Raw genomic sequence first — 24,814 nt, forward strand, 5'->3', positions numbered from 1 at the left:
CTACTTTTATTACTGGTTTTCAATTTTTTCTTTCTGATTGTCCATCAAGCCTATGTTGACTTGGTGGAATTACAGTTTTACTCAGACCAAAACAGAGTTTACCTAGTTTTTAAGAACATAACTGAAACATTCCCACAACAGTACTTCTCTTTGGGGGGCTTTTTATGTTTGAGGCCTTGTTTCTGGGTGGAAGTTGAGATTTCATTGTATTAAAGGAATTTTGTCATTTTTTTATTAATGACCTTTTTGCTTTAATTTAGCAGTTTAAATATACTAGATCATGTTCTATGTAATAATACTTCATTATGAAAAAATACAAGTGAAAAATTCATCTCACTTGAAAAAAATAAAATTTTTTACATGCATAAATAACTTCTATTTTAAAGGTATTGCTATTAAGGAGTCAGCAAAAGTGGGAGATCAAGCTCAAAGGAGGGTGATGAAAGGTGTTGATGACCTAGACTTCTTCATTGGTGATGAAGCAATAGAAAAACCTACATATGCAACAAAGGTATATTTTTATGATTTGTATAAATATAAATAACATTTTATTTCAAAAAATTAGTTCGTTTAGTAATTTTGCCACTCAATTACAGGACTAATACTCTTAGCCTCTTCACAGTAGAAATTTTTTCTTCCCTTGTGACTTCTTCCAGCCTTGCTTTAACTGCATTACTTTTCCCTCCCCCCAAAGAGGAATATTTTAGCTCCTTTGAGTAACTGGTATTTACTTTTTCAATCTCAGAGTCATCAATGTGATTGACTTTCTCTTGCCTCCACATTATCACACCTAGAAATACTTCCCATCTTTATTCAGACCCACGTTGTTTTTCTCCTGTTGAAGCCTGTGTCATCTGAAAGGGCACTGTTTTTTATCTTTTTCTTGTTTGTTCCCTACCCTTCATCCTCCTGTTCCTTTTTTATTGAGATATAATTTACATGCTATAAAATAGATAAGGCTTAGTTATACAGTTAAAAAAAATATTGTGACTGTAATCATAAAAGTTCAGGATAGAGAACAAATCTAGTAATCCAGATACCTTCCTTGTGGCTGCTCTCAGAGTCACTATCCCCACCTGCACCAAAAGGTAGACACTATTAAAACTCACTTTGCCTGATCTGCACATTTCTTCCTTTATACGTCTTTTCTTCACTTCTCATAATTTATTCATTAACAAAAAAACTACTATGTATAAACAACTTTATTTAAAGTGCTGAGATTAAATAAGAAAAATGGATTTCCTGACTTCAAGACTGTTGTAATGTGGAAAGAAAGCCCTTGAAGAAGAAATTATAAGTGGTTTGCATTTATACAGATATTTGGCTCTTGGAGCTTATAAACAAGACAGACCTGGAGATAAATATTTGGAAGATATTAGTGACCTTTGGAAGGGATAAGATTCTCTAGGGATAGGCCTATGACAGAGCTTGATCAATGCACCACTGAGATTTGGATGGAGGAGGAAAGCCTACAAAGGATTCTGAAAAGGCATAGTTAGACTGGGTAAACAGGAAAGAACTGTAGGTCACTGATAAACAGTGTGGCATGCTGCTATCAAGTGACCTAGAGCCCATACGTTACTTGCTGTCTTTAGTTGCAAGGATGTTATTTGTAACCTTAATAAGAATAGTTTTAGAAGACTAATGAGCCTGGGTTAAAGTATAGGTTGGATTGTGAATGGCCAGCAAAGTAGGCCAGGAAAAATGAAAGGATTATTCCTGTGAGGTTTGGCTTTGATTGGGAAGGAGAAATAAACAGATAAGTGTGGGCATAAGATAGAAGAGATGTTTAAATGCTTAAATGCTAATGTGAAAGAATTATTAGAAAGAGATCAAAGCAACAGGAAAGACAGACTATAATACAGGTCGATGACAAAGCTAGAGGGATGGAATCCAGAGCACAGATGATTTACTTCATACATGGAGGATCTCTTAAATTATAAACAATTGAAAAAGAAAAAAGAAGTAAGTGTGGAATCAGTTTTACAGATTTGATGAGGAAAGTCAGTTTGGCTTCCTGACTGTTAGCTCCTGCTTTCCTTGTGAAACACATGATGACATTTTCTTTACTGCTCAGGAAATAGAAGGGAAAAGTGAAGTCTGAGTGATGGGGAGAATATTTAAAATCATTACTGTGGAGAGTAAAAATGAACAGAGTGGGGAAACAACAGCTTGCCAGGTATATTTATATCCATTTGGGAATAGTAGTTATGAATTCTTAGTTTTATCAGCCAGTTCTATGTGGTTTGTATGATCAGCATTCTGGATATAGGTTAAGTTTAGGGTAGGATCATCCCAAGTTGGGTTTTGGTAGATAGAATGATAAAAGGAAATATGAGCAGAGTAAGGGAGCCCGAAGTCTAAACTGTGTGTTGTGAGGAGGGATGGGTTTTGGCTAGAGAAAAAGTATATTAGCCTGTGGACTGCAAGTCTAGAGAGATGTAGTGAGGTGCTGGAGTATGCTAGAAGGAGAAGAAGTTGTGATCAGAGAGAGGGTGTACTTGCATTTCAGAAATTTAGAGATGATGATGATACTAAGATCTAGACTGTGGCCAAAATGGAAGAGACACCTTCAGAGGTGGTGAAGTCAGTGACCTGAGAGGCCAGAGTTCCTCTGCATTGATTCGTTCTCTTAATACACTTTCAGGTCTTCCAGATGCAGCAGGCACACTCAAATGACAAAACTTCTTACAGTCCTGCCTTCTTTCCTCCGCATTTTAGTTGTTATTTTATTTTCTTCTTTGTCCTTTTAAAAACAAACTTATTTTGATAAGCTCTTTGTTAAATCCAATTATATCTAGCAGTCTTTATCCTTCTTGATTTGTCTTTCTTTCACAAGATTACTCTGCTGGCTCTCTTCCTAACAGAGGCTATTCTTGTTGTTACTGTTCATTTTTTCCCCTGTACTGTCACCGGCTCTTCTTCCTTTGCCTACTATTCAAATATCAGTATTTCCCAAGTACTGTCCTTGATTCTCTCTTATTTAAGACCTTTTGTAGATGATCTCATCCACACCTTCATCTGCCGGCACGGCTTAGATCTCTACCCAGTTCCTTGACCCATTTCCAGCTGCCTACTGTCACCTACCTATTCTCTGGCTCTTGAGTTTAATATATTCAAAACAAAATTTTTTATATATACTCCACCCTTGATATTCCAAGATAAGACAAAATACATCTTTGGTTATCTTGATTAATAATAGATTCTTTTCATCCTGATTTCATAGTTAGAAGCCTATTGATATCTTTGAGTTTTTTCTCTTAGTGACAGAAATCTTCAGTCTGGCCTAACATCATTTACAGCACAACTGGGGCTCTTATTCTCTTTTGTTCTTGTAAGATTCAGTTCAGCTTTCCCAATGCTACTGTAATTATCTTCTTAAAAATCAAAGCTATTCTTGTTTACCCTGATAGAAAATTTCTACTGATGTTCTATTTCTTATAGAATAAAACACCAATACAAGGCAAGTAATAGTTTTTGAGAACCTGGTCCTCTTCATCTAGAAGCCATCTACCTATCTACACTCCTTTCCCTAAAGACACAGGTGTTTTTCATTGATAACTGTTGTGTTTGTATATTATGTAGTGTCTGTACATATTTTTTGCTATTCTCTACTTACATTTCCTTCTATCTCCCACTCTGAAAACAAAATTAACAAGGTTGTTCCTTTAAGAAGATATGACCTCCTCAGTCATAGAGAAATAAGAGCCTTCATATTTTCCCTCTGAAGGCAAGTCGTTCATCTTGTCCTAGGTATTGTATTTCTTTAAAAGCTAATAGTGTAATGTTTGTATCTGTTATATTTCTTTCATTAGATAGATTCTTATGGCAGGATGTTCATGGCCTTAGCATTTGTGCCAATGATTCATAGTAGGTATACAATGATAGATGATGAATAAATCAGTAAATAGCATTTAGAACATTAAAATATGTAAACTCCCAGTAATGTTATAAAATGAATGATGTAATAAGTACATTTTTTTCCTTTCCTAAAGCAAAGTGAGGAACTGCTTTTCCTAAAGCAGTTCAGTCGCTCAGTCGTGTCTGACTCTGCAACTCCATGAACTGCAGCATGCCACACCTCCCTGTCCATTACCAACTCCCAGAGTTTATTCAAAACTCATGTCCATTGAGTCAGTGATACCATCCATCTATCTCATTGACTGTCATCCCCTTCTCCTCCCACCTTCAATCTTTCCCAGCATCAGGGTCTTTTCCAGTGAGTCAGTGAGGAGTAGAAGTTACTTTTTAAGTGTAATGCTTTAAGAAGTATATTAGAAGGCTTTGGTGAAATGTGGTCGTTAGAAATGTATAGATAAGAGGTTTAATGATGACTAAATGACAGTAGGATATTTTCTTCATTAATGTATTCATCCTTAGGTACTGAGTGTATATTTATTCTAAGTGCATGGAAGTATATTTTAAAAAATGTTTCTTTTGTAAAATTTTGGATTATTGCCTAAGCTTTTACTTTGCTTAAGGAATTCTTCATATATTCAGAATACTAATTTTTGCTTTAGTTTTATGTGTTGCGAAACTTTTATTGCAGAGGTTCACAAACTTTCTTAGTGCCTTCAGTGTCTCAGTAAAAGTTTTGACAGTTTTTTGTCACTTAGAAAGAAATTTCTAACAGTATGTTTGTTAAGTAGGAACATAGCTACTTGAAAAAAATGACACTTCTTTGAAAGGAAAATATTTTTGTTAAATTGTTAATTAGTTACTATTAGAATGCATGTGCCTGTCAGGTAGGTCACAGTTTCTCACACCTTGAATTAGATTTTGTATCACCATCCTCATTCTTAATTTACTTTTTACATTTCTTATTTTATGGATTTTTGGAGGGAGGGATTTAATTTTTATCATAGCAACTGCTGGTAATCCAGTTTTTCAAAGAAGTAATGTTACTGACTGATGTTGAAACTGTACTGTTTTATTAAACTAGTAGATATGTAGTGTCAAACTGATTCTGAGTATCACCAAATTTCCCTGGAAAATGTAAAATATTTGCAATGTATTTTTGAATTTGCTGTAGTTCTGCCAGGTTCAGTTTTGAAACTGAGTCTATATAGATATGTATGACTTGTCCTACAAAATTTTGCTTGCTTGATTTACGACTCTTCTTGCTATTTACTTACTGTTTTTTATATATTAGATATGCAACAAATATTTGTGAGAGCTAATAAATTAAAGATTAAGCAAATTGTCATAACCAGTAATTTTCACAAGCTGAATTTTAATGAGGTATGTTTCTATTATAAAATTTTCAAAAATCCAGAAAGACTGGTGCAATCTTTCATCTAGATTGAATAGTTTTTAACATTTTGACATATTTGCATTATTTTTTTTAATAGAAACATCTGAAAATATGTAGAAATCATTTCCTTTATCTCTAGTTAAGTATGCATTGTCATTACACCTAAGAAATCCTTCCCTCATCTACTATTTACTAATGATCTCTTTTATTTTTTATATTAATGAAGATTTGATTCCTGTGTTATTTTTTTAATAGTGGCCAATCCGCCATGGTATAGTTGAAGATTGGGACTTGATGGAAAGGTTTATGGAGCAAGTGATCTTTAAATATTTAAGGGCAGAACCTGAAGATCATTATTTTCTTTTGGTAAGCACAACTTATAATTTCAGTGAGGAAATTTTTGAAGAAGCTTAATGAGAATGTTTTCATTATATCTGTACTCAATAGGCTATAATTTATTTGTCATGTATCTAAAAACATTGTGATAAATCTGGATCATATTTAGTATCTTTAACTGTAAATTTGAGGGGAAAAAGTTGGAAACATGACACTTTTTTTTTTAATTAAAAAAATAGCGGGTGTGATTTTTATTTCATTTGTGATTCTTGCTAATAAAATATGTAATTTAGTTTTTAAACTTTTTTTTAATCAAAGCAATGCATGTTTATAACTTTAAAAATTTAATCATTATAGATTTAACTTTAAGAAACAGCACTTTCCTTCCTAACCTCTCCCTACTCTTAAGCACTTGATTCCCCAGAGGCACACACTTTAAAATTTTAAAGAGTTTTCCCTGATAGTTTTCTCATGTATTTCATTTGTTATTTTAAATATTAGATACTGTAACTTCCTACTAGGAAAGATGAGTATTTTGTTCTTTTCCTTTTGTCCCCCCTCCTTAACACAATATCCTTATCTTCTTCCTCTTTCTGTGATATAGTTATATCATAATTTTGGGTAAAATTAATATTTTATATTTTATTATGGTGATTGTGAATATATATATATGTACATATTTGAATATACATATACATAAATACAAAGTTTAAAGAACATTGCAGTGAGCACCTACAATCTAGACTCAGCATTCAATTTTGCTGTAATTGTCTTAGAACATCTGTTTATTTGGTTATCTTTCTATTACTGCATCTTACTTTTTAAATCACTGCAAAGAGTTGCAGATTGAGTCAGTTCACCCCTAACTACTTTAGCATACATTATCATCAACTAGAGTTTATTATTGTTTACATTTTTTTCTTTTCTATAAAACTTACTTTCTGTAAAATCACACATCTTAGCCCTACCATTTTATTGGTTTGACCAGGCATTGGCAAACTTTGTCTAAAGGTAGGTAGGAAAGATTTTTGGCTTTGTGAACCATGTGGTCTCTGTTGCAGCTGCTTAGCTCTGCTGTTGTAGTAGGAAAGCAACCACATGCAGTACTTAAATGAGTGGCTGTGGCTGTGTTCCAGTCAACTTTTATTTACAAAAAGAAGTGGTAGACTAGATTTGGCCTGCAGGATGCATGATGTATTAATCTTTGCCTTTTTCTAGTTTTGACAGATGCATATGTCTGTGTAACCCAAACCCTTATCAAGATACAGAACATTACTATTAAGCTGCAAAGTTATCTCTTGCCCTTTTCCAGTTAATCCCTACCCCCATCTCTTGGAGGCAAACCTTGTTCCAATTTTTTTCCCACACATATACATTTTCCTTATTTTTGAGTTTCATATAAGTAGAATTGTATAAAATGTGCTCTTTGGTAAGATTTCATTCACCATAATCTTGATATTCATACATGTTGTTGCATTTGCTGCTTTTTTTTTGCTGGGTCATACTCTATTGTATAAATATGCCTCACTGCCCATTTCCCTGTTGAAAATCACCTGGGCTGTTCCAAGTTTTTGATAGTTATTAATATTTTGGGTATTGTGAATGTTCTTATACAAGTCTTTTGTGAACATGTTTTTATTTCTCTTATGTAAACGCCTAGATAAGGAATTGTTGTGCCATAGGGTAGCTGTATGATTGATTTTAAGTTTCAGAACTTTTCCCAAAGGATTGTACCTTTTTTCACACCCACCAACAATGTGTTATTGATCCGGTTACTCTGCATTCTGTCTAACATTTGATAATGTGTTAGTCTTAGCCATTCTGGTGGGTGTGAGCTTTCTCATTTTGGTTTTAATTTGCATTTTTCTGATGACTGATGACATTGAGTACTTTTTCATGTGCTTATTAGCTATTTGTATATTTTCCTTGTGAGATCTTCTGGTTAAATTTTATTTTGTATAGAATTCTGTTTTTCTTGGAGTTTATAGTTTAACTGCCTTGGTTTTTTTAGTTTGCTTAATTTTACACATAACTATTACTAAATTATCTCCAAATTCTTGAACATAGTCCAAAGCCTTCCTAAATAAGTTTAAATACATCAAGTAGTTTAGAAGTTAAAAGATCTGATCCCAGTTAATTGAAAAAAAATTTTTATGGTGTCTTTTAAAATCTAGAACATGATTTTATTTGCAGTGAATTGCAAGTTGTGCTCATTAAATTTAAGGACTTTTTCCTTAACCCCAGGTCAAAAAGATAATTCTGTATTTCTTAAATTTAAAGTTTTACATTTCAAGTTTAAGTATTTGAGATAACAAAAAGAATTTAATAGTCAGATCAGACTCATGAGAATAAAGTCTTATGTGGTTTCAAGCTTGGTGATATAAAATGATTTAGGTATTCCTGAGGCAAAAGTGAACCATGAAGTTCAGGATTTTGGGTGCTGTTCCTTAGGTCCTTTCTTACCTCACTGGGATATGTTCTGACCCAGACTTACCCCATAGGTTTCTAAGGGATGTGGTGTATTCAGTCACATAATTTAAACTGAAGAGAACTTGTGTAAACATCTCCATTTTACACTCTTGTTATATGTATGTATAGATCTATTTGAATTTTCTACAGTTTTTCGTTAGCCTGTGTGTCTTTGTACCTCTGAGTTTAATGATTTTTATGTAAATATAGTGTTTGAAATATATTATTTCTCACTTACAAATTGTCTGTAAAGTTACCACAGTAATCTGATATTGCCTATTTAAATGTTATTCAATTTCATAGACTGAACCTCCACTGAATACTCCAGAAAACAGGGAATATACTGCTGAAATAATGTTTGAGTCCTTCAATGTTCCTGGCTTGTACATTGCTGTACAGGTAAGCAAGTTTAGATGTCAAAATAAACATGGCTCTTAAATTTTAACCTGGTTTAATTTAACCTTAAAATATTTGTGTATTTTTCTTAATTTCAAAACATATCATAGTTTTCTATTGAATTGATAATTTATTTCATTAGAACAGTGAAACTAGTGAGTAAAAGAGAAGTGTTAAAAGGAAGTAAGTTGTTGGGTTTTGGATAAATTAATAAGGCCTTTTGGAAAACAGAAATAAGGGAACTAATATTTATTCAGAGTTCATGTAAAAACTTTGTATACACATTTATTTACCCTTATAACATTCATTGTGTCCTTTTTTGTAGTCTGTTTTGAATTAGTTACCACTACGTATGTTTGACCATTGTCGCCATTGTGCTCCTCTGTATACTGTATATCACAAATCCCTATAATGTTTTGTCGAATTTAATTTGTATGGAAATAAATCTGTATGGAAAGTGGAATAGTTTCTCTCCCCTCTTAGGAACAGAGGTTACTTCTTACTTGTTTCTTAACCCTGTAGCAAATGTGATCCCTGGCATATCATAAATGCTTAATAGGTATATAAATTATTGTGTATTTCTGTTAGCCCATAATGACTATGGTGTGATCCAGTGTTAAAAGTAAGAGGATGGTCTAGTTACCTTTCTAGATTCTTTTCAGCTATTATATTGCAAGTAGATAAAATAAAGCCAGCTTAGTACTGTTTTTAGTTAATTATCTTGTTTGAGACTTGGATTTATATGAAATTTAGTATTTTTAATTGAACTAGTTACATTAATTTCTTTGTAAATGGAAAACCATACTTTATTGCTTATGCCAAGATTTTTTATAGAAAAACATTTCATCAACTTTGTTTTCCTAATTAAATCACAGTATTTGGAAATGTTCAGTGGTCTGTTCTCTGGTTATATTGCTTGTTACATATTCCTGAATGCATGTTGCATTTAGAAAATTTGGAGCTAATAATATAAGAGTGATACTTGTGTATAGCCATGTATGTATTGAATAACTAATGATTGGTGGTTGTGTGCTTCTCTACCTTATTTTTACTTTTGTGTTTGTTATAGGCTAGGCCATATACATAGAGTTTAAGTCCTATACTGTATTATCTCATGTTAGTCTCCTAAATGTTAGTACTGTAGTATCTCATGTTAGTCTTCCACTTTTTTTTGGCTATAGGAGGAAAATGGCCCTCATTAAAATATGGAAAATTTATAAATATGCCCCTAAAAACTAATTTAAGGCTTTAAGTTGTCTTAATAATATATAGGATATAAACAATTTTACTGTATAATGTAAGTTATTTCTGTGTATTTCCTTTCCAAAGATATTACGTTTACAATTGAATGAAGTTCTACAATAAAAAAATTTTTTTTTCTATTAACTCTTTATTTTCTTGCCTGCCATATTTCTTTTTGTTCAAGGCCGTTCTTGCCTTAGCTGCATCTTGGACCTCCAGACAAGTAGGAGAACGGACGTTGACCGGTACGGTAATAGACAGTGGAGACGGTGTCACTCATGTCATTCCTGTGGTAAGGATATTTTAAAATTACTGAATAAGATAGCAGTTAACATCCAGCAAAGTTTAATTATATGGATTAATGCCGCCTTTTAAAAAAAACTTGAAATATTATGTTTATTTACTATAATTTGGTCACTGCTCAGCTATAGTTGTGTTTTGCTCACATTATTAGAATTTTATAAACAAATTCCTTTTTTTTTTCTTTTTTGCTATAGGTTTGTACTGTAGTTAAAAATAATTAGAAAATTATTAGAAGTTTCCAATTTGTAGTTAGGAAATGATGAATTACAGTGTCTGGAATGGAAATGTGCTTTTCTTGTCTTAAACATGGAATTCAGTTTTCCAGTTTGGATTTATGTTAGCCAGTGAATGTGCTAAGTCACTCAGTCATATTCGACTCTTTGCAACCCCACGGACTATAGCCTGCCAGACTCCTCTGTCCGTGGGATTCTCCAGGCAAGAATACTGGAGTGGGTTGCCATTTCCTAGTCCACAGCCAATGAATAGTTTTTCTTATTCTTCTTAATTAACAGATTTCATACTTGTGTTAGCTTTCTACTAAAATGGCAGTTAGTTGAAAGCACATGACCATCAGTGACTTTTGGGGAATTACATTTTTTGAATTAAAAAGCTCAAGTTATGTTTGTGCTTTGCATGGATTTAATCAAGCACATTAAAAAAAAAATTCATCAGATTGGATTATTTGTGAGAGAAAGCATTTTTCTGCCAAAGCCTTTCTACTTCTAATTTTTATTGACAAATTTTTTCATTGTGCCCAATAGATTCAGAATTATTACTTGAATTCATACTGATTGGGTTGGTATATATAGAAATGTTTCTCTTTTAGAAATTTTTTATGTTATATTGAATATCATGTAAAGAATGAAATTGTTTTGAACTTTTATTTCTTCATTATTCTTATTCCTTATTTTAATGCAATGGGCAACCTCTGTTGACAATTACATCCTCAGAGTGATTATTAGGTTCAGTTCAGTTCAGTCCTCAGTCGTGTCCTACTCTTTGCGACCCCATGAACCGCAGGCACGCCAGGCCTCCCTGTCCATCACCAACTCCTGGAGTTCACTCAAACTCATGTCCATCGATTCGGTGATGCTGTCCAGCCATCTCATCCTCTGTCTTAGGTTAGATGTCATAATTCACCCTCCTGATATCATAATAGTTTTAGTAGTACTTGCCCTTTTTTTAAAAAAGAAAGAAACTTTTTTGAGATGTAATTCACACGCCACACAGTTCATTCATTTATAGAGTACCATGCAGTGTTTTTTGTATATTCATAAACTGCATCATTACCAGAGTCAATTTTAAAACATTTTTATCACTCTAAAAATAAACCTTATATCTTTTAGCATTCACTCTCCCCCCTTACCTTTAGCCCAGTCTACCTTTTCTGATTCTATAGTTTTGCTTGTTCTGGATATTTCATATAAACGGAGTCCTGCATTCTTGTGATTGTCCTCTCACATAGTCCAGTGTTTGTAGCATGTCTAGTACTTCACTTATTATTATTGCCAAATAATATCTTTTTATATGGCTATTCTACATTTTATTGTATTGCAATGGGGGATATTTTAATATCTTGGATATTAGGGTGTGTCTATTTTGATAGCTTTTTATAATTTAGTTGGCATATTTTTCTTGTTGCTACATATTCTTTTCCTTTTTTTTTTCCAGAATGAGAACAATAATAGCAATCTGTTTAATAGAACTGTTCTGAGGATTAAATAATGGATACATGTATGCTGCTTAGAGATACATAAAGATTCTTAAATTGTTCATTTAAAATTCTCATTTTAACCTCAAGATCTACATTGTAGGTTATATTATCCTTTAAGGACCTCAGTTTACTTACTTATAAAATGCAAATGAGTTCCTTAACATCACCAAGTAGGTCATGGTGCTAGGATTTGAACTTGTTCTTCCTGACTGCAGCCTTTTCTTAATGTCTACAGAGTTAAGCAATAATGTCTTTATCCTTATAATTAATATTGGAGTAGGTAATTTGCAAAAAGAAGCTACCAACTTGGAACAGTTTTATGAAGCATATTAAGAATTGGGTATTCCTATTATTTTTCCTGCATTCTTTTGAATTAATGGAGTGTTTTTTTATAATTTCATTTTATCTTTTTTACTGACTTGGCTATGCTGTGTATTTCTTTGTTACTGTCATTTGATTTTGGTGAGTTTTGCTGTATGGTTTATAGTAAACATCTCTAACTTACCATAATCTATTAATAATATTCTGCCTTTTCATAAATAACAATGTTAATGAAATTTAATTTTGTTACATTATTTTTGTACTTGTGAGTTATAGTAGTAAATTTATGAATTCATTCTGTAAAATCAAATTATTTGGAAGTATAATGGTGCATGGACTATGTCAGACTTAAGTTGGTACCTACTTCATTATAAATGATAGAAAATGTGTGTTAATGATTAAATTTCCTACAATGCAATTTAAAATTTTTTCTGAAATTATAGTAAATTTAAAATGATATCCTATTTGAAGTCTGTTATATAAAACCTTTAATACTTCTAAAATTCACTATTTCTTTGTTGTTGAGTCATTTCAGTCTTTGTTATAAACTCTTAGCAGTGGGATAATAAATCTAACTTGCCATTCTTATTCATGGTGTCTGTACAGTATTGTAAATTCTGTGGTAAGTTAGCTGTAAAGAATACAGTTGAGGAATAAAGACTAGAAGAATTTTCCTGGAATGAATCAATACTTAAGGATACAAGTGTAGTAATCTAAGAAATTGGTCTTTAATGATTAGTTTAGGTGATTCTTGAAAACATTGAAAGTAAATTTGACACTTTTTCCCCATCCAGGCTGAAGGGTATGTGATTGGCAGCTGTATTAAGCACATTCCAATCGCAGGACGAGATATAACATATTTTATTCAGCAATTGTTGAGAGACCGAGAAGTAGGAATTCCTCCAGAGCAATCCTTGGAAACTGCTAAGGCAGTGAAGGTAAAAAATAATGCTGTGAATATAATTCAGTTAGAAATTAAAGTCATGTTTATAATATTAACAGGAAAAATTCTTAAGAACAGTAGTTTAAAAAAAGCTTTTGTTACCCAGTTACAAACCACTATTCTTATTTATATTTTTTCTCTGTATTTCTTATAGGAAATTTTGGGGGCTTAGCAACTTGTTGCTTGCTCTCACCACATTTCACATTTGAGAGGACTAACATATAAGGACATTTATACAAACTGACTTCAACATAGTTACTGTCTTTAGTAAAATAAATGTAGCATGCCTTGGAGGTACTGTGGGTTCTGTTCTGACCCACTGTGGGAAAGGGAGTATCACAAAAAAGCAAGTCACACAAATTTTTTGGTTTCCCAGTGCATTTAAAAGTTATGGTTACACTACAGTCTATTAAGTGGCAATAGCATTATGTCTATAAAATGTACATACTTTAATTTGGAATCCCATACTTTAATTAAAAAATATTTATTGCTAAAGCATGCTGTCATCTGATAATGCAGATGCCAGATATCTTCAGTTTGTAAAAAATACACTATTGGCAAGCACAGTAAAATGGGGTATGCCTGTAATTAGTTCACTTCAGAGTCCTCCCATCTCAATTTTCACTGATTTCTTTATTTCTGATTCTAACAGTTATCTGTTACAACAAAATTTTTGGTGTCATTGATTCATTGGGCTATAGGATAGATGCAGTGGTTGGTTCAAGTGATGGCAGATAGAAGAAAAATGTGAAGGTTGTATAAGGTATTTTAATAATTTGTAGGCTACACTAGGGCTTATGCAAAATACCAAAATATTTAGCATTGCTTTTTAAAATTTATCATTTGTCAACATATCTAAAAAAATGTTTTAAAATTTCATATATGTTTTTGTATGTGCTTTTCATAAAAGCAAAACTTGCCAGGTAAAAATAATTCCATTGATTTGACAGTCTTTGCATGATTATAGTGTTTTCCTTGCTTATCAGAGATTAGGAATGAAAATGAATTTACCACTTCCTAGATAGTAAAGGAATTTGTTAATGGTTGCCAAAAGTCACCTCAGAAATTTTATTTACTGAAGCATAGTTGCTCTAATATATATGTTACAGGTGTACAGCATAGTGAGCCATAGCTTTTAAAGATCATACTTCATTTAAAATATTGGCTATATTCCCCATGTTGTACAATATATCCTTAAAGTTTATTTTATACCTAATAATTTGTACCTCTTACTGTATTATAATTTGTGTGGTTATGTCAGGTATTTATTCTGCAATTCTTTGTGTATTTTATGTTTTCTCTTTTATAAAATATAAAGTCCTTTAATTATTGAAACAGTATAAAATTTTGTATGACATTAATGAGCGCTTTCATGAAGTAGCAATCGACTCTTTGTTAAGTCTTATTCTGTTTGTATGTGAAGCCCAGGAGATGAGCTGTTTATTTGTACTATACATATGATAACATCCTAACATAAAATTTTCTTCATCTTAGTCACTGAATTTTATTTTCTGAAGATATTTTTTCATTTGATTTTAGTTAACTGAAAATAAATACCATTCTGTTTTGCTTTTCCTAAAACAAGAGGGAAAAATTACTCTTCGTTTTCTAGGAGCGCTATAGTTATGTCTGCCCAGACTTAGTAAAAGAATTTAACAAGTATGATACAGATGGATCAAAGTGGATTAAACAGTATACTGGAATCAATGCTATTTCAAAGAAAGAGTTTTCCATTGATGTTGGATATGAGAGATTCTTGGGACCTGAAATCTTTTTTCATCCAGAGGTAAGTTTTGTTTCTTTTTTTAAGATAGACTTGTTTTGAATTATGCTGCAGAAAATATCGGTTAATAATATCAGAGAGAGTTAAATCTCAGGAACTTTTCTTTTGAATACTAAAGTGCTATAGTGAGTAATCTTTACATCAATGTATGTTCTCATCAGCACTGTAAAGTATTCCTATTTATATAAATTTTTGCTGGGTCATAGTATATGTTTGGCTTTACATTTGTGCTAATCTGATGTTTATGAAATGGTATATGTAATCATTATTTTAATTTTATTTCTTTTGAAATTTCTGATTTCAGTGTCTTTAATTTGAATTAGAGACCAGAATTTATTATTTCTAGAAGTCCTTTTATTTTTTAACTGAAAAGTTTCTTAATTTTTAATTGTGATATTTAAATCAGTAGTGGTCTAATCTCTATCATGTGTCCAACTTACTTTTCAGTTTGCTAACCCAGACTTTACCCAGCCTATTTCAGAAGTTGTAGATGAAGTAATTCAGAATTGTCCTATTGATGTCAGACGTCCTCTCTACAAGGTCAGTGTTTATAGCAAAATCGTTATTCTAAGTCACACTTTAAAAAAAAGTGTTTATTTTCTCTCTGTTGGTGAATGTAGATTTAAAAACACGTCTAAACTTCTCTTTATGTAAAAGTTCTATTTATTTATTTTTCTCTACTAATACAGAATATTGTCCTCTCTGGAGGTTCAACCATGTTCAGGGACTTTGGACGTCGTTTGCAAAGAGATTTGAAAAGAACTGTAGATGCCAGGCTGAAATTAAGTGAGGAATTGAGTGGTGGTAGATTGAAGGTAGGTTTTCTCAATTATTGGTGGAAAGGTTGATGGTGCCTTGATTATTGTATTGGAAATGTAGAATGTCTGCCAGCTTTCTTTGGAAGGTAAGAGGAGCCTGAGGTACCTAATGGAAAGTGGTTAATTTTATAGATTAATATCCATGATATTCTTGGTCATTCTATTCCTCTAGGATATTACCTATATTTCTGGAAAATACGACAACCAACTGCAGTATTGTTGCCTGGAGAATTCCATGGACAGAGGAGCCTGGTGGGCTGTCATGGGGTCACAGAGTCAGCCATGACTGAGTGACTAGCAGTTTCACTTTCATAGCTATGAGAGAGATTTTCTTAATGTTCATCTCACAAGTAATTTACATATATAATTTACATATACTTGTTGCATATTCCAGGAATAATATTCTTTATGAGTCTACAAAATATTAAATACCTTTTATAGCAGGACAACAAAGCAGAGTTGAAAGAGAGAGACTGTTGTGTGATTTCACCTGTTTTCACACACTGACTTTATCCTCTCCAATAGCAGCCTCATAGTGTGAAACTAGATTGGTGGTACAGCAAAATAACCTTTCAATTTCTGTCCTGTAATTTTGGGCTTGCTGTCAAAAAAATCAAAATTAACTTCAAATTCTCAGATGACTGCTTTCTATGTTTATAAGACAAATTTTCAGTAAATTTTGTTATATTTTCATTATATGTGGGATATTGAAGCAAAACATTGATTCAGAGGATATGTTACTACGTAAAACACATTTATGCAACTTGGAAAATTACCAAGAATGAGGACTTCATCCGAGACTATCAGTCACCCAAAATTACTTGAAAGTAGTAGATACAGCACTCTGTGATTTACTGCTGTTTGAAGAATTGCATGATAGCTGACTTCTTTCAGCCCCTAAATTTTGATTATCTTTAAACTATTCCTTCAGTTCAGCTCAGTCGCTCAGTTGTGTCCGACTTTGCGACGTCATGAATTGCAGCACGCCAGGCCTCCCTTCCATCACCAACTTCCGGAGTTCACTCAGACTCAGGTCCATTGAGTTGGTGATGCCATCCAGCCATCTCATCCTCTGTTGTCCCCTTCTCCTCCTGCCCCCAATCCCTCCCAGCATCAGAGTCTTTTCCAATGAGTCAACTCTTTGCATGAGGTGGCCAAAGTACTGGAGTGTCAGCTTTAGCATCATTCCTTCCAAAGAAATCCGAGGGCTGATCTCCTTCAGAATGAATTGGTTGGATCTCCTTGCAGTCCAAGGGACTCTCAAGAGTCTTCTCCAACACCACAGTTCAAGAGCATCAATTCTTCCACGCTCAGCTTTGTTCACAGTCCCAATTCTCACATCCATACATGACTACTGGAAAAACCACAGCCTTGACTAGATGGACCTTAGTCGGCAAAGTAACGTCTCTGCTTTTGAATATGCTCTCTAGGTTGGTCATAACTTTTCTTCCAAGGAGTAAGCGTCTTTTAATTTCATGGCTGCAGTCACCATCTGCAGTGATTTTGGAGCCCAAAAAAATAAACTCTGACACTGTTTCCACTGTTTCCCCATCTATTTCCCATGAAGTGATGGGACTGGATGCCATGATCTTCGTTTTCTGAATGTGGAGCTTTAAGCCAACTTTTTCACTTGCCTCTTTCACTTTCATCAAGAGGCTTTTTAGTTCCTCTTCGCTTTCTGCCATAAGGGTGGTGTCATCTGCATATCTAGGGTTATTGATATTTCTCCTGGCAGTCTTAATTCCAGCTTGTGCTTCTTCCAGTCCAGTGTTTCTCATGATGTACTCTGCATATAAGTTAAATAAGCCGGGTGACAATATACAGCCTTGACACACTCCTTTTCCTATTTGAAACCAATCTGTTGTTCCATGTCCAGTTCTAACTGTTGCTTCCTGATCTGCAGATAGGTTTCTCAAGAGGCTGGTCAGGTGATGTGGTATTCCCATCTCTCTCAGAATTTTCCACAGTTTATTGTGATCCACACAGTCGAAGGCTTTGGCATAGTCAATACAGCAGCAATAGATGTTTTTCTGGAACTCTCTTGCTTTTTCCATGATCCAGTGGATGTTGGCAATTTGATCTCTGTTTCCTCTGCCTTTTCTAAAACCAGCTTGAACATCAGGAATTTCACGGTTCACTTATTGCTGAAGCCTGGCTTGGAGGATTTTGAGCATTACTTTACTAGCGTGTGCTGCTGCTACTGCTGCTAAGTCACTTTAGTTGTGTCCAACTCTGTGCGACCCCATAGACGGCAGCCCACCAGGCTCCCCCGTCCCTGGGATTCTCCAGGCAAGAACACTGGAGTGGGTTGCCATTTCCCTCTCCAATGCATGAAAGTGAAAAGTGAAAGTGAAGTTGCTCAGTTGTGTCCAACTCTTCGAGACCCCATGGACTGCAGCCCACCAGGCTCAGGCTCCTCCGTCCATGGGATTTTCCACACAAGAGTACTGGAGTGAGGTGCCATTGCCTTCTCCGACTAGCGTGTGAGATGAGTGTAATTGTGTGGTAGTTTGAACATCCTTTGGCATTGTGTTTCTTTGGGATTGGAATGAAAACTGACCTTTTCCAATCCTGTGGCCACTGCTGAGTTTTCCAAATTTGCTGACATTGAGTGCGGCACTTTCACAGCATCATCTTTCAGGATTTGAAATAGCTCAACTGTTGGAGTACAGTAAAAAGTGGTGGTTTAGTTTTTAATGACTGATTGCAGCTAAATAAAAATGTTTAAATATTTTTATGCTTCATACACATTTCTAACTAAGAACTGAGAGATTTTTTTTTTCTCTCAGTGATGTCAGCACTATGCTAACATATCTAATCATATAGGAAAAATCGTACATACTGGAGTACTCCACCTCCTTCTCTTTTATTTTACTCAGTAATTATTTTTATGGATCTTTATAACATCTTTATATATCTGTATTTAAATGTTGCTTTTTTTTCCGTCAATCCAATTTTAAGTGACAGTCAAATAGCGTTTTTTTAGTAACAAAAAGCCGTATCTTTTTGTGATACATAAATTTAAAAAAATTTTTTATACCAAAATAATTTCGTACTATAAAACTGTTGGCAAATTCTAGTGGAATTCCTATATATTCTTCTCCTAGATTTCCAAATTTTAACATATTTGCTTTATTTTTCTATTTTTATAAATATATGCATGTATACAAATAGACACATGTATCTTCCTGAACTATTTGAGAGTGAGTTGCAAATATAGCCTGTTACCCCTAAATGTTAGTGTATATTTCCTAAAAATAGGCCATTACAATTATCAAAACCAAAAAATATATATATATTTTTTTTCTAGTCTAGGGTTCAGTCCACTATCATATGTTTGAATTTGGTTTCATTTCCCTCGTCTGGAAAAAGTAGTCTTTTTTTTTTTTTTTTTTTTTGTCTTTTATAACTTCAGTATTTTTGAAGACTACAGGAAATTTATTTTGCAAGCTGTTTCTCAGTTTGGGTTTGTCTGATATTTTCTTATGATTAGGTTCAGATAATGCATTTTTTGCAGTAATAGTACAGAAATGGATGTTGTATTCCTTTTACTGCATTGTATTGCCAGATGCATGATTTGTTTTATGTTAACTTTGATCACCTGGTTAAGTGTGTCAGGTGTCTCTATTATAAAGTTATTGTTTTTTCCTTTATATTTAATAAGAATCTTATAGGATGATACTTTTTGATTATGTGTAACTGTCTTGTTTTTCATCAAAGTCTCAGCCACTGCTTATAGCATCATATTTTGTTATTGCTGTGGTAGTTGCCAAATGGTATTTTGCAAATTCCATTATTTCTTCTTTGTTTCATAGTGTCATTTTACTGTAAGAAAGAGTATGTTTTTCCCCTTATTCATTCATTAATATCCCTGAATTCCTGATTTCTCAGTTATTCTCTAGGTGCTATCATTAATATTATGATATAACATATCATTAGTACTATTATTAAGTTTGATGCTCAGACTTTCTCATATTTGACTAGTAAGAATCCTTCAGAGGTGGCTTTTATTCCTTTAGTTGTGGCCCCAGTATTCTGCAGGTACATCCTAACTTTCTGAAATAGCAAGATATTGCAAGTTCATCTTGTACTTTCTCTTCTCCAGTCTTGAAATCAGCCATTTTATTTCAAGGCACCCTTGTTCCATTTAGTGGAGAATGCTTTTCTTGTCTTATACATAAAATAGACAAGCAACAAGGATTTTACTGTATAGCACAGGGAACTATATTCAGTATCTTATAGTAACCTCTAATGGAAAATAATCTGAAATCTATCTATGTATCTATACAGATATGAATTACTTTGCTGTACACCCAGAAACTAACACAGTATTGTAAACCAACTGTACTTCAATTAAAAGAAACCAAGATTTGGACACTAGATATATATTCAGTTGTTACTGAGGGGTCAGTGCATCTAGGCCTTGTTGGCAGTCACATGTAGTGTGTGTGTGTGCGCATATAAATCTAGCTCTCTGCATAACCTGAAAACTACAGATTCATACTGATAATAGAAGTTCCAGAGTACTGTAAGGTTCATTCTAGCCTTATACCTTCCCATATTTGTAATGCTCTTCTCTGATGGTAAGAAACCAGCCTTATGTTTGGGGTTTGCTCAGTCCTGGAATACATACAGAGTAGTTTCAGAATTATTGATCCATGCCACTGTGAGAGATAGACTGACTAATGAGAGTTCAGTGTTTGCTTAGTTTTTAGCTTAACCCTGACGGCGTAGTCCTAATACTGTGTTCATGGGTTACCTGGATTAGTTCTTTTCCCTTTACTGTGGTTATATTTTTTTTTAAAAATAATAAAATTAGCTTAATTTGTTTCTGTTACATTGTTTTGCCCTATGTACACCCCCACCTCCACATCTTTTTTTGTTTGTTTATTTTTGAGTATGTACAACTAAGGTTAAATAATACAGGAATTGTTATATGAGTTTACCATTGAACTGATCTTACTATATCTTTTATAGCCGAAACCTATTGATGTACAAGTCATCACACATCACATGCAACGATATGCAGTTTGGTTTGGAGGATCTATGCTGGCTTCCACAGTAAGTGAGATGAAGCTTACTTTAAAATTTGACTTTTTTGTTTTAAAGATAAAATAATTTATCAACTTAATTTAGAGCAACAAGAGAAATTTCTTAAGTTTTTATGTAATATTGCACAGGGAAGTTTTAAAATTGGACACACATAAACATAGTATTTTTGAAAAGTGGAATTCATTTGGACTTACTGGTTTTTTGGGGTGGTTTTTTTGTTGTTGTTCTTGCTAGACATTTTTTGAGTGAGCACTTCTTTTTAAAATTTATTTAGTGTAGTTTTTTTGGCTGTACTGAATCTTCATTGCTGCACGTGAGCTTTTTCTAGTTGTAGCAACTGGGGGCTGTTCTTCATTGCAGTGTGCAGATTTCTCATTGTGGTAGCTTCTTTTGTTGCAGAGCATAGGCTTAAGTCTGTAGTAATACAGGTATCAGAAGGTCATTGTTTTTTCTGTACAAATATTTTAAAATATTAAGAGTTACCACATAAGAAGTATGATGTTCTAAACTGAGTCAAGGGAATTAATAAGTTACCTCTCCCAAACCAAAACATCTTAAAGTCCCTTTGAAAGATACTTTAAATGTTAACATCCTTTGCCTAGTAAATAGTGGTATTCTATCCTGTAGTACATGGAGAAGGAAATAGCAACCCACTCCAGTATTCTTGCCTGGAAAATCCATGGACGGAGAAACCTGGTGGGCTACAGTCTATGATGTCGCAAAGAGTTGTACACGACTGAGCGACTTCACTTTTTTAGCTTTATCCTGTAGTACACAGTATAAAATAAAATGTAAGAACTTTATTTGAATTATTGAAAACTATACAACCTTGGATTTCAATAAAAGCATTTAAAAATAAGAGGTAAAAGTTATTTTCTTCCTTAATTTGAATTGTCTTCATTTGTGATGTCTCTGTCACCTAGTTGAGTGTGTAACTTTCCCCTTGAAGAAATGAGGTGATAGACTATGGAACAGTCTGTCTATACCAGACCTTCAGAGAGGAAAGCAAGTTCATCTAGAAGTTTTTGGAGCATGACCTGGAATATATCACCTGTAACTTATATGAATGCTGCTGCTTTTCTTGTTTCAGTGTACAGTGTGGGAAAGCCACAACAGAATAGTTGGGCATTTGAGATTCAACCTTCCATTCCATTCAGTTTTTTCAAAATTGAAAAGTTTCAGGAGAAACAGATGTTGAGGAGGGGGATTGGAGAGACTTGTCAAATGCTCATTTTCAGTTTTGGTTATAGACTTGTAGCTGATTTTGAGTCACAGTTGCTAGAATTTCAAAGCTTTGTTCAGCTACCATGAATGGACTGATAAACGTTTTAGATTTAACATATTTATCTTAAAGCATGTCGAAAAGTGTTACATTTTTGACCTTTCCAAAAATCTGTTTTTATTTTCAGCCTGAGTTCTACCAAGTATGCCACACCAAAAAGGATTATGAAGAAATTGGACCTAGCATTTGTCGTCACAATCCAGTGTTTGGAGTCATGTCGTAAAATTGGCTTCATAGTTATTGGGGTTAGGGAGGTGGGGAAGAAATAGTCTTTCTGATTACCTGTTTTGTCTGGATGGCTGGTTTGAAACCTGACTTGAAATAATAAGACCAAACATTAATTATACAGGAATATTTTAATAAGTATATCAACATGCGAATGTAGAGGAGAGCCAAAATGATTAAGTGTTTTTCTTTAGATTGAATATTTGAATCTTATGTGTATCAAAAAGAAGTGGGTTTTAGTTCTTTCTGTGCCCTGGTATTTTGTATATTATTGAATTATCCAAGATTTGATGGGATTTATCAGTATGTAGATAGCTCTATAATGCTTGAATTGTACACTTTGAAGTGTGCAATGCAAGAGCTTGTTTATATTTCATACTTTTTATACTTTGAGGAAAAAAAGTCAAAGAAAAACTAGTATTTGAGGGTAAAAAAAAAAAAGTGACCAAGTAAAGGATAAATACAAAAAATAGCCTGTGAGACTTGGCGTACACACACACTCATGGGATTCCAGTTATTATGAAGTGCTTCCACCCTCCTGTGCCCCCCAATGGTTTTCTTTGCAAGTGCTTTTGGAACTAAGAAGCTAGTGTCTTGGATTAACTGATGCCTGCTAGTGCTTTCTGATTACTCGCATTCTGTTTTCTCGCTTCAAAGGAAAAGTAAAGACAAGACTGTTGGACCAGTATTGCAGTTCTGTAGTGTCATTTCTTATTAAAAAATGAATAATTTGATTACCCAAATTGGTATATTTAAAGCCTAACACCATTCTAATAAAGGCACAGATTTCTTTTTAATACTTGTTTCAAGCTCTTTAATCTTTATAAGTTAACTAATAAATCTATTTTCTTCAAACCTCTGCAATAGTTCTTTAAAATCTCAACAGTTGGTTAGTGAGCTGACTTTTTTATGTGCTCTAAACAAATAATTGTGAACTTTTAATATGTTGAGTGCTTTCATTTTGATAACTGGATCTCCATTTGATACTTTCATTTGTATAACCCATTTGCAGTCCAAAAATTTTTTTAGTGCCAGTCCCTGACATATGGAAAGTTAATTTTCATTACATTTTAAAATACCTGGATCATGAAGAACAAGTGATGAAAATAAATTAAAACTGAATTACCTTTTCTAATGTTTTTTTTTTAGAAGCAGTGTCATTCTACTTTGTGTTTATATATTTATATGCTTTTTATTTCTGTTGAAATAGTAGAATTCATTGAAATCTCTCTATATATATGGTAGAAAATTTCTTGTGAACTTGAAATTTTGCCAGTTATTTATAGAAGACAAATGAGGATGTTTTACAGGCTTTTAGAACTTAAACAGTAATACTAGTGAACACTTGAACTTCATTATCCATGAAAATAACACACAGGATTAATATTAATATATACTTCTGTCCAAATTTTAAAGAACAATTAAAGTGTTTTTGTCTTTAATATAGATCTGAGGAGTAAACTTTAGTTTTTATTTAGCGTGAATATGGATGTTTAAAATTATGTTAATCATTTATGTGAATCTTAATTCTTTGAGTGTGACAGTCAGGAACATACTGTATGTTGTAAAGTGGTAATCCTGTCAGGATCAAAGATCTTGTTTTATTTGAAAAAGTATTTCATGAACTTTGTTAAAAAAAACTGTTCAAGTAGTACCAAAGAGTACATAGTGAAAGATTTCTTTTCTACCCTAGCCTGTCTCATTTTTTCTCATCATTACACTCTTAGAATGTCTTTTATGTCCTTGTAATTTTCTGTGCATATAGGAATGAATATAGCTCCCTTGTTTTACAGAAATAAGAGCTTACTATATATACTGTTCTGCACTTTGCTTTTTCAAAGATCTTTTGATACAGAACTAAATTAATAAGCATTAAAGATTTTATCCTCCTGGCCCAAAACAGTATTATTATTAGTATTGTCATAACTGTCTTTTCCATCTGAGATGATTGAATAGTAAATAAATAAACTTGAGGGTCAGAAATTTTGTTTTAAGCTTAAACTTACTTGGGGAAACAAGAAGTCTCTAGCCTTTCCTGTATGTTTCCTGGTGTATAATATGATAGAAACAGTACTCTTACGTCCTTTACATCTCTCCTGTCATTGTATATCATTAATTTATTGCACCCTTGGTTGTATATGTGTAGAGGTTGGCCAAGGTGATTAAAACCTGTAACACCGATAAAAGAAACTGCATAAGCATGTTACATGGGAAAAACACCAGACTGAAGCCTGAAGCCAGTTGTTGAAATTTTTATTCTAGTTCTACAGATTGATAACACAACTCCTTCAACTTTTATTGTTGTTGTTATTGTTAAAACATGAAAAAACTATTTATATAATCATGGACATATTGTTTGAACTTGCTGGACCTTAATTCAATTTATATATAAGATAGTAGTGTTACCTGGAGCTTCCCTGGTAGCTCAGCTGGTAAAGAATCGCCTATAATGCGGGAGACCCTGGTTTGATTCCTGGGTCAGGAAGATCCCCTGGAGAAGGGATAGGCTACCCACTCCGATATTTTTGGGCTTCCCTGGTGGCTCAGATGGTAAAGAACTCCCCCCGCAATGTGGGAGATCTGGGTTCGATCCCTGGGTTGGAAAGATCTCCTGGAAGAAGGCATGACAACCCACTCCAGTATTCTTGCCTGGAGAATCCCCATGGACAGAGGAAC

General features: G+C 33.4%; 1 protein-coding gene across 1 annotated transcript in view; it reads left to right on the plus strand.

Moving 5' to 3' along the window:
• Positions 1 to 23,243, plus strand: part of ACTR3 (actin related protein 3) — a 53,161-nt gene extending 29,918 nt beyond the window's left edge. The window contains exons 3-12 of the mRNA XM_052659867.1: positions 387 to 511; positions 5,510 to 5,620; positions 8,363 to 8,458; positions 9,882 to 9,989; positions 12,830 to 12,973; positions 14,591 to 14,764; positions 15,209 to 15,301; positions 15,451 to 15,576; positions 20,557 to 20,640; positions 22,041 to 23,243. Of these exons, the coding sequence (XP_052515827.1) occupies positions 387 to 511; positions 5,510 to 5,620; positions 8,363 to 8,458; positions 9,882 to 9,989; positions 12,830 to 12,973; positions 14,591 to 14,764; positions 15,209 to 15,301; positions 15,451 to 15,576; positions 20,557 to 20,640; positions 22,041 to 22,136 (1,157 nt within the window). The 3' untranslated portion in view covers positions 22,137 to 23,243. The remainder of the gene's footprint in view (positions 1 to 386; positions 512 to 5,509; positions 5,621 to 8,362; positions 8,459 to 9,881; positions 9,990 to 12,829; positions 12,974 to 14,590; positions 14,765 to 15,208; positions 15,302 to 15,450; positions 15,577 to 20,556; positions 20,641 to 22,040) is intronic.
• Positions 23,244 to 24,814: the final 1,571 nt, after the last annotated feature.

This window comes from Budorcas taxicolor, chromosome 2 (assembly GCF_023091745.1).
Source record: "Budorcas taxicolor isolate Tak-1 chromosome 2, Takin1.1, whole genome shotgun sequence".
In the NCBI taxonomy this organism is placed as follows: Eukaryota; Metazoa; Chordata; class Mammalia; order Artiodactyla; family Bovidae; genus Budorcas; species Budorcas taxicolor.